Here is an 11,973-nt window from a genome sequence, read left to right on the forward strand (position 1 = left end):
CTGCACTGGGAAAATTGTTAATGACCAAAGAGGATTCTGGTAATGTGCCAGGATCTTTTCACTGTTATCATTCTTCTGGTATAGGAGATCTGTGATTGGCCAGGCACAGTGGCTCATGCTTGTAATTCCGTCAGTTTGGGAGGCAATGGTAGGAATATTGTTTAAGGCCAGGAGTTTGAGACCAGCCTGGGCAAAATAGTGAGACCCATTCCTATAAAATATTTAAAAATTAGTTGGACGCGGTGGTGTGCACCTGTAACGCTATCTACTCAGGAGGCCGAGGCAGAAGGATCACTTGAGTCCAGGAATTTGAGGTTACAGTGAGCTATGATTGTGCCACTGCATTCTACCCTGGGCAACAGAGCAAGAGATTATCTCTAAAATAAAATAATAAATATTATAAAAAGAGATAATGTGGTCAAAACCAGGGTGTGATCTCTGGTCCAATAAAAATATTTGGTCTTTGTCCCTGTTTCCTGACAACCATGTTCTAAAACATTTGCAATCTCCTCAGTGATAAACATGACTTCAATATGGCAATGAGTTGACTATGGGGTGAGGGGCTCCTAGATAGCTTCAGAATGGGGGCTGGCTGCCAGAAACATGAAGTCGTGATTAGAGGATTGGAACTTTTAGCCCCATCCCTAAAGTCTGGGAAGGAAACAGTGACTTGAGGTTGAGTTCAGTCACACAATGGCCGATGATTTAATTAATCTTGCCTACACAATGAAATTTACATAGAAACCTCTAGAGATTGGGTTTTGGAGAGCTTCCAATTGGTGAGCACATCCGTGTGTCCACGTGCTGGGAAGGTGGTGAACTCCATCTCCATGGGGACAGAGGCTCCTGTGCTCAGAACCCTTCCAGACCTTACCCTGTGCACCTCTTCATCTGGCTGCTCATTTGTATCCTTTATAAGTGCTATGGTTTGAATGTTTCCCCAAAAGAGCATCTGTTGGATATTTCATCCCGAATGCAACATTTTTAAGAAATGGTACCTTTGAGAGGTGATTGGACCATCAGAGCTCTGCCTTCATTAGTGGATTAAGGCTCATCATAAAAGGACCTGAGGCTGTCACTTTGACCTCCTTTTCCCCCTACGTCTCACCCTCTCTTGCCCTTTTGTTTTCTATCAGATACAATCTCTTGATCTGGGAATTCCCATCCTCCACACCATGAATGAAACAAATTTCTGTTTGTTATAAGTTATCCAGTCTCAGGTGTTCTGCTATAGTGGCACAATTTAAACCAGGGGTCCCTAGCCCCCGGGCTGCAGACTGGTACAAGTTTCTGGCCTGGCAGGAACCAGATCGCACAGCAGGAGGTGATCGATGGGGGAGAGAGTATGAGCATGACCACCGGAGTTCCGTCTCCTGTGAGGTCAGTGGCGGAATTAGATTCTCATAGAAGCACGAACCCTATTGTGAGCTCTGCATGTGAGAGATGTAGGTTGCATGCTCCTTATGAAACACTAATGCCTGATCATCTGAGGTGCAACAGTGTCATCCAAAACCATTTCCCTCTGCCTTCTGCCACCTCCACTGGTCCATGGAAAAACTGTCTTCCGTGAAACTGGTCCCGGGTGCCAAAAAGGTGGGGATTTAAGCTATAACAATAAAAAAACTGCAATACTGAGTGTGAAAGGAAAATAAAATTTCAGGACTCCAAATTCACTATACCAAAGGGAAAAGTTAAGTTTGGAGACTGAGTGATGGAAAAACTGCCTTTCTTTTGTTCCTAAACAAATAACTGCAAAGATAGAAGACCCCGTATCTCCCCAGGTGGCCTCCCTCACAAACTGCTCACAAGACAATTCCTTGTGGGCCCCAACATGTTTACTCTAAAATGGAGTTTTTTTGAATTTCCCCCAACAATGTAAATTAACAGTTTATCTTCACAGGTACAAGACAAAGACAAGACTAGACATCATCCCTTCACCACCCGGTGACTTTTCTACCCAACATTTACTTCATCTTATGTAAAATGCAGATTTACTGAGCACGAGATGAATGCACAGTTGACTGTTTTTTCCCTCTTCTGGCTGCTCGTTCCCCTATAAATATTGAAGTCCTCAAAACCCTGTTAGGGAAAAGCATGGGCCACAGATGCTACAATGATTTGTGTCTGTTTCCAAGGTGCATCTTCAGCTCGGCAAAAGCAACTTCTAAACTGACTGAGACCTGTCTCAGATGCTTTTTGGCTTTTTTTTTTTTTTTTTTTTTTTTTTTAGCTTTACATGGCTAAAGCAACTTCCTGAGTCCTTTGAGTTAGTTTAAGAACTATCAGTCCTTGGGAGGTGAGAGACCCCTGACTTTGCAGCCATGATAGACAGAAGTGCAGGTGACCTGGTACCCAATACTTGTGACTTGCATCTGAAGTGAGGACAGTCTTGTGGGACTGAGCCCTTAAACCTGTGGAGCCTGAGGTGAACTCCAGGTAGTTAGTGTCAGAATTGAGTCGAATTGTAGGACTCCCAGCTGCTATTAGAAAATCAGAAAGTTATTTGGTTGGAGAAAAACCCCATCACCATCCCACAGAGAGAAGTTTACAGTAAGAGTAAGCAAGTACACCTGTATCTTTTTGGTCCCAGAGGAAAAGATAAACAAAATGTAAGCATTTATTTCATGTCCCTAATCTACTAAACACAGTTTACTACCAGCTGTTCATTGTCCAGACGTGGAGTGGCCCTACCTCTAACCTAGAAGTTAGGATTTTTTAGGCCTTTGTGCGTGTCACATAAAAAATAATAAATGCTAGAGATTCTCTCCCCAGAAATATTTCCACACACAAGAAAATATAGATATTAATATAAAACATCGGTGTGGACCCAGATCCTCGGAGGTCTTACAAACCTGGGTGTTTTACTCCTAGTAAGAGACAAAGTCAAGGGAAGCTGTTTGAATAATCATTTCACCATCACAGAATGCCACTCCAATAATCTAGAGTATGAAGTGGGATAGACAAAAACTAGATGTAATAATCTATCCTCAAGGGAATCGGTGGAAATATGTTATTTATTAGTCACTGGTTCATTCAGCCACTCTGCGTGCCTACCAGGTACCAGATAAGGTTCTCGTCCTGGATCACTGCTCCAAGAATTAACATTTGTCACTTTTTCCCACCTCTCACACTCCAGCACTTGAACCCTCTTACTGCACCAGAATTCCACACTGTCGGTGAAAAGAGTCAAACTCAGTAACATATTTGAAGAGATTTATTCTGAGCCAAAAACGAGTGACCACAGCCCATGACACAGTCCTCAGGAGAACATGTGCTCAAGGTGGTTGTGGCACAGGTTGGTTTTATACATTTTAGGAACATATGTGGCATCAATCAAATACATTTAAGCTATACATTGGTTCGGTCCAAAACATTGGAACAATTTGAAGCAAGCAAGGGTTCCAGGGTAGTGCTTCTGGGTTATAAGTAGATTTTTAATTTTTCTGATTGGCAATTGGTTGAGTTATCAATAGAAAGGAATGTCTGGGTTATGATAAGAGGTTGTGGAGTCCAAAATTTTCTCATGCAGATCAAGCCTCCAGGTGCCAGGCTTCAGAGAGAATAGATTGTAAATGTTTCTGATCAGACTTAAGGTCTCTGTTGATGGTAAATCCTGGTCAACTTTTCCTGAATTCCAAAAGGGAAGAGAGCATAATGAGGCATGTTCAACACTTGCTTTCCATGACGGCTTGAGCCAGTCTTTCATGTTAACTTTTGAGCACAGTGGCTGAGGGTGTCCTTTAAAATGATTGGGAGGGAGTGGTTTTGATTTTTATTTTTGGTTTACAACATGTAAAATATTGAGAGGAGACAGACACCACCTCCGTCCCTGGATGAGGACAACATTCCAGTCACCCCTGCCTTTGATCATGGACATGAGCCTTAAGCTCCACCAGTCCGATGACCACCTGCTGAAGAGGTGTCATTGTCTCAGGTAAATACTAAGGATTTGTCATCTCAAGCCAAGAAGATTAAGGACACTGACACACGAGAAGTGAGTTTAGGAGCAAAGGGTTCAATAGGCAAAAGAAAGACAAAGGGGAACAACTCTCTTCTTGTGAGAGAGAGGGGCACCCAAAAGGGAATTCTGGTCTGGAATGGGAGTGCATCAGATTTTACAGGCAGGCTTGAGGAGATGGTGTCTGATTTATGTAGGGCCCACAGGTTGGTTGGACCAGGTGTGATATTTCCATAGTGCAATTGGAAGGCTGTTCACCCCACCCTCATCCTATTATGCAAATGGACTTTCCACTTGGCCAGTGCCATGTTGTCTGCTCCTTACTGTAACGAAGGAGCCTGGCAAAGACAAGGGAAGATGGAGTTGCCATTGTGAACATGCCCAGTCCCAGGTGTCCTGTTCCTATTGGCACAGCTGCCAGCATTCACCCGTGCAAGCTTCCAGCTTACTTGTCTGTGTCTGAAGCTTGATATTACAGGCTACACCTTGTTAGAAAAGAAAATAATTTGAAGCCTGCTTTTCATTAAAAGCCTTCCGTACCCTCACTACCTGTCTAAATAATTTCTTCTTATCTCCTATGTCACTACCAGACTCTGGCCAGAATGAGGTGACAGAGAGGCTGGGACTGTACAGAAAACATTTTAGTAAAGATGGCTGAGTGACAGTAGTGATGTCCAGTTTCCAGGTGCAGCAGTGACATCTGTCCTGGCCTCAGGGTCCAGTGTCCAGCACCAGGTGTCAGAGGTGTGAGCAGTGGCGTCTGTGCTCAGCAGTAGGGGCAGTTGTTCCTAGGAGGGACCTGATCCAGGGTGGCCTGTGGATTCTGTTCCTGGATGTGTAGGTTCCAGCCTGCTTCTGTGGCCTTCCCCACAATAAAACTAGCCCCCAATACCAGATATACGACTTTATGTGTACATTACAGAAATTTGTTTTCCATAGTTTGCTCCAAGAAGTGAGTGAGAAATGAGTCTGTGGGCGGGTGTCAGAGAGCGGCATTCACAGGTGTTCCTTGTGTGAGAGCCACATCCTGAATTGTCTACCTGGCCTCTACTCCATGGTGGAGAGAACAACAGGGAATGTCACATTTCATAACTGATGATACACATCCTCCCTTTTCTTTCTGTGAGGAAAATCCTCTTTTAAACAGGGTTTGAAAATCCACCACACCCACCCACCCTGTCCACTCTCTGATCTCAGTGGTTCCTGATCTGGCTGAGCAACAGGATTGCTGGCAGGGGCTTAGAAAATAGGCCACTCCCCAGAACCCCAGTCTCAGAATATTATGCACAAGACCAAGGAATCGTTTATATAACAAGCCCTAGAGGTGAGGCTGATGCTCAGACATGTGGGATCCTGGTGTTCTTGATACTCCAAGTGTGATCTGGAGAACAGCAACATGAACTCCAGCCTTGTCATAAATACAGAATCTGTAGCTCCACTCCAGACTTCCTGGATCTCAGCACCATGTCCGGGTGATCCCTGTACACACGGAAGTTCCTTGTTTAAGTGTCCTCTAGACTTGGGATCAGAACAGTGCAGTCTGCTCTGGGTGTGGTCTGATCACATCCCTTAGAACTGGAGGTCCAGGGTTCAGTCTTTGCCCTCATTCTTTTCCACAGTCAATCACTCCCTTGGTGCCCTCATCCATGCTTGAGGTTTTAAGTATCGTTTATATGCTGTGACCTCCTAAATCTATTTCTCCTGCCCAGTCTATTTCTCCTTTCCTCTAAACTCTGGAGTTGTCTGTCCAAATTCCACCCCAGCTCCCCAACCTACATTCCTAGTAGACATCTCCACTGAGTGCCTGTGATGCCCCTCCTCAGTATGCTCCTGCCAGAGTCTCCCCATCTCCACTGACAGCAGCTCCACCCTTCCTTCTACTCACTCATTTTACAACTATGGGTGTCCTTGATTCGTCTTTCTCACACCACAGATACAATCCATTGGCAAATGCTGTGAGTTCATCTTCAAATGCATCCAGAATCCCCTCACTTCCCACTCCTTCCCCTTCTCACTTCCTAGTCAAGGTCACCGACATCTCCAGCCTGGAATACTGCACTCGCTTTCTACTGTTTTCCTTCTGCCTCCCTCGTCCCTCACCTCTCAATTCTGTTGTCAGCACAGCAGTCAGAGATCCTTTTAAAAAAGAAGTTATATCATGGCCCTCTTCTGCTCAAAACTGTCCTCTGACTCTTCATCCCACTCAGAGCAAAGGTCAGATCCAACCCCATTCCCCTCAAGCCCACCTGCTCTGGCCGCACCTCTGACCTCACCTCAGTTTCTCTCTGTCCAGCCCTCCTGGCCTCTTTGTTCTTCTGGGAACACAGACACCTTCCTGCTATAGCGCATTTGGACTGGAGGATCCTCTGCCTGGAAAGAACTTCCCCAGACATCCTCATGTCCCTCAAATCCTTCCTCAAGTCACCTTTGCAACAAGGTACACACTGGCCACCCAGTACAACAGCCACCTTCCCTGTCCCCACTGCCTACATCCTGGATCACCTGCCTCACAGCACTTACCACCTTCTAGCACTTTCCTTCCTTACTCTGGTTGTAGTGTATCTATCATCTCCCTCTTTCCACTGGAACATTTGCCACAAAAGGCCAGAGATTTTTCTGATTTTAGTTAAATGGTGTTCCCCAGATGCAGAACCATTCTGTCCTATGTCTGGCCAATGACAAAGGTCAGTTGAATGAATGATCACTGTAGAGCACCTCCCTATTCTAAAGGCAGTATCTTTATTAACATAGCCTCAGGCCAAGTGCTGTTTTGTGGCAGCTTCGGCACAAGGTCCCCTCACACTGAGATAGAGGCCGCCTATGTTTTTCTCAGCAGTGCTGGTTGTGCGCCCTCCCTCCCCCATCCCTCTTTCCACAGCAACGCCCCCCGCACCCCCAACCCCAGCACATTGCAACTCACAACCAGGTTCTCTCTTCAGGAAAGAACAGTCCTTGATGATGGGTCCAATTTCACAAACATAAGTCTAAATTAGACTCTGCTTTATAGATTCATGAGTTGGGATTGGATTCAGCACCAAGATCACTAGAACAAGGGCAGGGAGAGAGGGCAGGAGAGCAGAGCAGAAGAGAAGGTCTAGAAGAAGGGCAGGAGGTGAATGGCTCTGAACATTTGTCTCAGAATGCACAGAAAACCCCATGTGCAGGGGCCACCCTGGGCGATGTCTGAGCCTCTGTGGTCACAGCTCCCGCTGGACAAGTTTCCACTGAAGGGACAAGGACGATGGGGCAGTGGTGACCCAGCTGAGGACTGACCACATAAAGCCCATGAAGAACTGAACAGCAACTAGGCACAGGCCCAGTCCACACTGGGCTCCTCACAGCCTTCTCCACCCCCACCTGCAACAGACTCAGCACAGGGAACATGCGGATTGTGGAAGGTTCTCAGGTCTTTATTTGCTCTCTCAAATTCTAGGAATTGACTTATTCAATTAATCCATCAACCTCTCATAGCAAATATTTGAGAAAACAAATTTATATTCAGATTCTTATTTTCTCTAGGGAAGTAAGAAGTTGCAGCTCAGCGCACATGAAGTTGAGACTGAGATGGAGACATCCAGCCCCACCTCTCTGGAACAGGAAAGATGAGTGGGGAGGAAACACTGGTCAGCGTGGGAACAGGGGTCACGGTGGACACGGGGGTGGGCTGTCCCTCCACCTCCTCACATTATGCTAACAGAGACGCAGACACATTCAGATGCCTTTGCAGAAAGAGATGCCAGAGTCTCCTGAAGTCACAAAAGGGAGGTGTGAAGAAATCTTGCATCTCAGCCCCACACAAGACAGTTGTCTCAGGCTACAGAAAACAATAGTCATGAACAAATTCAAGTCAGTCATGGTAAGTGATGACACTCTGAACAGCCACCACACACCTGAAACATCCCAATCAAAGAATCTCTATTACCCAGACCTTTTCCCTCTGTCCCCCCGCCCCCCACTCTAGACCCCAAGAATCTTACCTTTTCAAGCCGTGAGAGACACATCAGAGCCCTGGGCACTGTCGCTGGCTGGAGTAGAACAAAAACAGGAGCTGGTCAGAGCCCGCAGGAGACATGGGACAGGAGGAATTATGGGGTGGGTGAGCTCCTCCACACTCCCACTCCCACCACTTACACGCAGCCTGAGAGTAGCTCCCTCCTTTTCCACCTGTGGGAAGAAAATATCCTGTGAGGGGACTGGGAGGAAGTAGGGCCATAAGATCTTAGCGGAACCTCCTAGTCTTGAACCCAAGAGAAATTTCCAGAACTATGACTGCAGACCCAGGGCAGGATCAGGAAACAGGAGGAAAGCAGCTGTGTGTCCTGGACCAACTGTCCTCCTAAGGTCCGTCCTTAGCAGGGACCTTCCCCTGACTCATGAATGCTGGAATCAGGACCCCAATACCATAATCATCAAGGTGATACATCCGTCCTTCACTGTCACATGTGCTACACAAAAGAGTAAGTCCTGGCACACAGGGTCCCAGGCTGGGTTAGCCTCTGTGTGGATGCTGCTTCCCAGGAATGAGGCAGGGAACATTTCTACCTAGGGCTTGAAACCCCCAGAGGAACAAGAAAACCCAGACCCCACCCCACACCCCTTCCCTACCTGAGCTCTTCCTCCTCCACATCCCAGCAGCGACCACAGCTCCGGTGACCACAACTGCTAGGACAGCCAGGCCAGCAACAATGCCCACGATGGGGATGGTGGACTGGGAAGATGGCTCTGGGAAAGGAGGGAAAGGTGAGGGGCCCTGACCCTGCTGAAGGGCTCCAGAAGGGCTCCTGCTTTCCCTGAGAAGAGACATGACCCCTTATTCCCATTCTTACCCCATCTCAGGGTGAGGGGCTCCGGCAGCCCCTCATGCTGCACATGGCACGTGTATCTCTGCTCTTCTCCAGAAGGCACCACCACAGCTCCCCACTTCTGGAAGGTTCCATCTCCTGCTGGCCTGGTCTCCACAAGCTCGGTGTCCTGAATTTGCTCCTCCCCATCCCGCTGCCAGGTCAGTGTGATCTCCGCAGGGTAGAAGCCCAGGGCCCAGCACCTCAGGGTGGCCTCATGGTCAGAGATGGGGTGGTGGGTCACGTGTGTCTTTGGGGGATCTGATGGGAAGAGTCAGAAAATTCACGCGCTTTGCATCTCTCATGTGACACTCCAGCAGCACCCATGTGACCATCCTGAGAATGAACAGGACACCTGGGGTGGGGAAGGGAGCACAGAACCCAGACACCAGCCTGGACACAGGCATCTGGGATAATCTCCTATTCCTTACAGAGTTCTAGTCTCTGAGGGAGGAACAGCGACTTCTGGTCCTGACCTGAGTGGAGGCCGAGGGACTCAGAAAAGCTGGAATCAGACCTTCAAACGCATTTAGTATGAGGCAGAGAACAAGGCCTGAGAGAAAAATTCATGGTGCCCAAGGCTGCTGCAGGAGTCAAAGGGGACCCCTGATCAGTATTCTAGGGACTGTCTTCCCCTCCATGTCCTCAGAGACGTCATCCCTTAATTGTCCTAGAGAGCAGAGGGGGCCCTCAGAGGAAATCAGGGAAACTCATGCCATTCTCCATTCAAGGGAGGGCGACATTCTAGCGCTGATCCCATTTTCCTCCCCTCCTCGTGGGAGGCCATCCCCGGTGATCTAGAGGTGATGGGGAAGGCTCCCCACTGCTCCTGGTACCCGCGCGCTGCAGCATCTCCTTCCCGTTCTCCAGGTGTCTGCGGAGCCACTCCACGCACGTCCCCTCCAGGTGGGCTCTTATCTGTTCCGCCCAACCGGCCGCCTCCCACTTGCGCTGGGTGTTCTGAGCCGCCTCATCCGCAGCGGTCCAGGAGCGCAGGTCCTCATTCAGGGCGATGTAATCCCTGCCGTCGTAGGCGTACTGTAGATACCCGCGGAGGAGGCGCCCGTCGAGCCCCAGGTCGCAGCCGCACATACTCTGGAGGGTGTGAGACCCTGGCCCCGCCCCCGCGGTCAGCCGGTCCCCGGAGCCCCGCCCCGCCCCGACCACCCCGCAGGGATTTTGGCCTCAACTGAAAATGAAACCGGGTAAAGACGCCTGGGGCTCTCCCCGGTCGAGGGTCTGGGCGGGTCCCGCGGCCTCGGGGCGGATCTCGGACCCGGAGACTCGGGGAGACCCGGGCCGTCCGTCGGGGATGGGGAGGGGTCGTGACCTGCGCCCCGGGCCGGGGTCACTCACCGGCCTCGCTCTGGTTGTAGTAGCCGCGCAGGTTCCGCAGGGTCCCTCGGTCAGTCTGTGCGACGTCCTTGGCTATCCGTGTCTGCTCTTCCCAATACTCCGGCCCCTCCTGCTCCGCCCACGGCGCCCGCGGCTCCATCCTCGGACTCTCGGCGTCGCTGTCGAACCGCACGAACTGCGTGTCGTCCACGTAGCCCACGGCGATGAAGTGGGGCTCCCCGCGGCCGGGCCGGGACACGGCGGTGCTGAAATACCTCAAGGAGTGCGAGCCTGGGGGCGAGGAGAGGCTGAGACCCGCCCGACCCTCCTCCCCGCGCGGGCTCCCCGGGTCCTGCGCCCCCGCCTGCGGTCCCCTCGCTCCTCCCCGCAGAGGCCATTTCCCTCCCGACCCCGCACTCACCGGCCCAGGTCTCGGTCAGGGCCAGGACCCCTGAGAGCAGCAGGAGGAGGGTTCGGGGCGCCATGACCCGCATCGCGGCGTCTGAGACTCTGAGTCCGGTTGGTCGCGTGGGGTCTTTAGAACTGAGACCGCGGCGACGCTGATTGGCTTCTCTAGACATCGGACACCCAGTGAAAGTGGGAACTGGGGACGCGTGACGAGTATCCTGGAAGAAGGACCCGACACTGTTGGGAGAAGTGAAACTAGGGGAGTGGGGAATCCCCAACTCTGCGCCTCCCCAATGCAGATAAGGCCTGAGACCCTGAGAGCCACGCCCGAGACCTGGGATATCGTCCTGATCCCTCTTCTCCTACACCAAGCCTCTTTGTCACACTGTCTGCCTGAGTCCTGGACACGTATCTGTCTGTGGAAACCAGGGAGAGACCCCGAGGCTGCACCCAGCCCCTTCCCCTTCCCTACTCGTCCTAGAATCCCCGACCCTGAACTGGACTCCCTGCCTCCGACTGCATACCTCTCCCCTTGGACCTTTGTGCAGGGGAACTCACCACGGGGAACTTCATGCCAGAGAGTGAGCTCGCCCTGGGAATGGGGGTGTAGAGACAGGGATTTTCTCTCTAAACCAGGTGAAGTTTTGTCTGAAGGCACCACGTAGAGATTCTCATAGAGACCAGTTTCCTTTTTGTTTATTAATACCGTAGGTAGCACAATATTGGTAATCCCTGAATGATTAGAAATGCAATTTGTAACAGACCTGTGTCAAAACAGCATTACAAAGCTCCTAAGTTTTACTTTCCCAGACTATGGATCTGTGCCTCTGGGTTGTTGCCTTTAAAATTACCTTCATTCCCTAGCCCGAGTTTCTCTGAGTCCAGAACATCTCCTGAATACAAAGAAGCAGAGTTTGTTACTGTCTATTGCAACCCGGAGCCTATAGTCATGACCTCAAAGTTGCAAGTGCTCCATGCAGTCCCAATGCTCTTCACGGACGCTCAAGCACTGCCTGTTTTCCTGAACTATGAGCATCTAAGCAGTGTTGCATATTTTATCTGGACACTTGATATTTTTGTAACTCTTTTTTTTAATCATAAGGAGCCAGTTAGCTTTTAGGAAGTCCAACAAAATGTATTGAATACCGAATGCAAAGAACCCCCTGCTAGGCTCTTCCACTGCTTTAGAATTCTTTCCTCTCTCCTTTTCCTCACCTCCTGCTTCTCCAGCCCTTCTCTCTGCCCCTCTCATCCTCACACCTCCCCCTACTTAGTCCCGGCCACCCTGTCACTCCTGAATTGTGGCACTAACACTGTCCCTCACCTCCTGCCCATGTGTGTTCTCCCCACAGTGCTCAGCAGTTCAGCTAATGTGAGCAAAGTCCTGTCATTTCTTTCCTTACTATGGCGGGATTTTGGTCTACAATTTGC

The 11,973-nt window shown here is 49.8% G+C and overlaps 1 protein-coding gene across 1 annotated transcript; it reads right to left on the reverse strand.

The window, feature by feature from the left end:
- Window positions 1-7,347: 7,347 nt before the first annotated feature.
- Window positions 7,348-10,681, reverse strand: LOC103221779 (patr class I histocompatibility antigen, B-2 alpha chain). Its single transcript, XM_073005827.1, is given in 10 exon segments — window positions 7,348-7,720; window positions 7,723-7,772; window positions 7,936-7,955; window positions 7,958-7,983; window positions 8,090-8,122; window positions 8,564-8,680; window positions 8,785-9,060; window positions 9,636-9,911; window positions 10,156-10,425; window positions 10,556-10,681. Coding segments are annotated over 10 exon segments (1,218 nt in total). The 5' UTR covers window positions 10,629-10,681; the 3' UTR covers window positions 7,348-7,643.
- Window positions 10,682-11,973: the final 1,292 nt, after the last annotated feature.

Source organism: Chlorocebus sabaeus, chromosome 17 (assembly GCF_047675955.1).
Source record: "Chlorocebus sabaeus isolate Y175 chromosome 17, mChlSab1.0.hap1, whole genome shotgun sequence".
Lineage (NCBI taxonomy): Eukaryota > Metazoa > Chordata > Mammalia > Primates > Cercopithecidae > Chlorocebus > Chlorocebus sabaeus.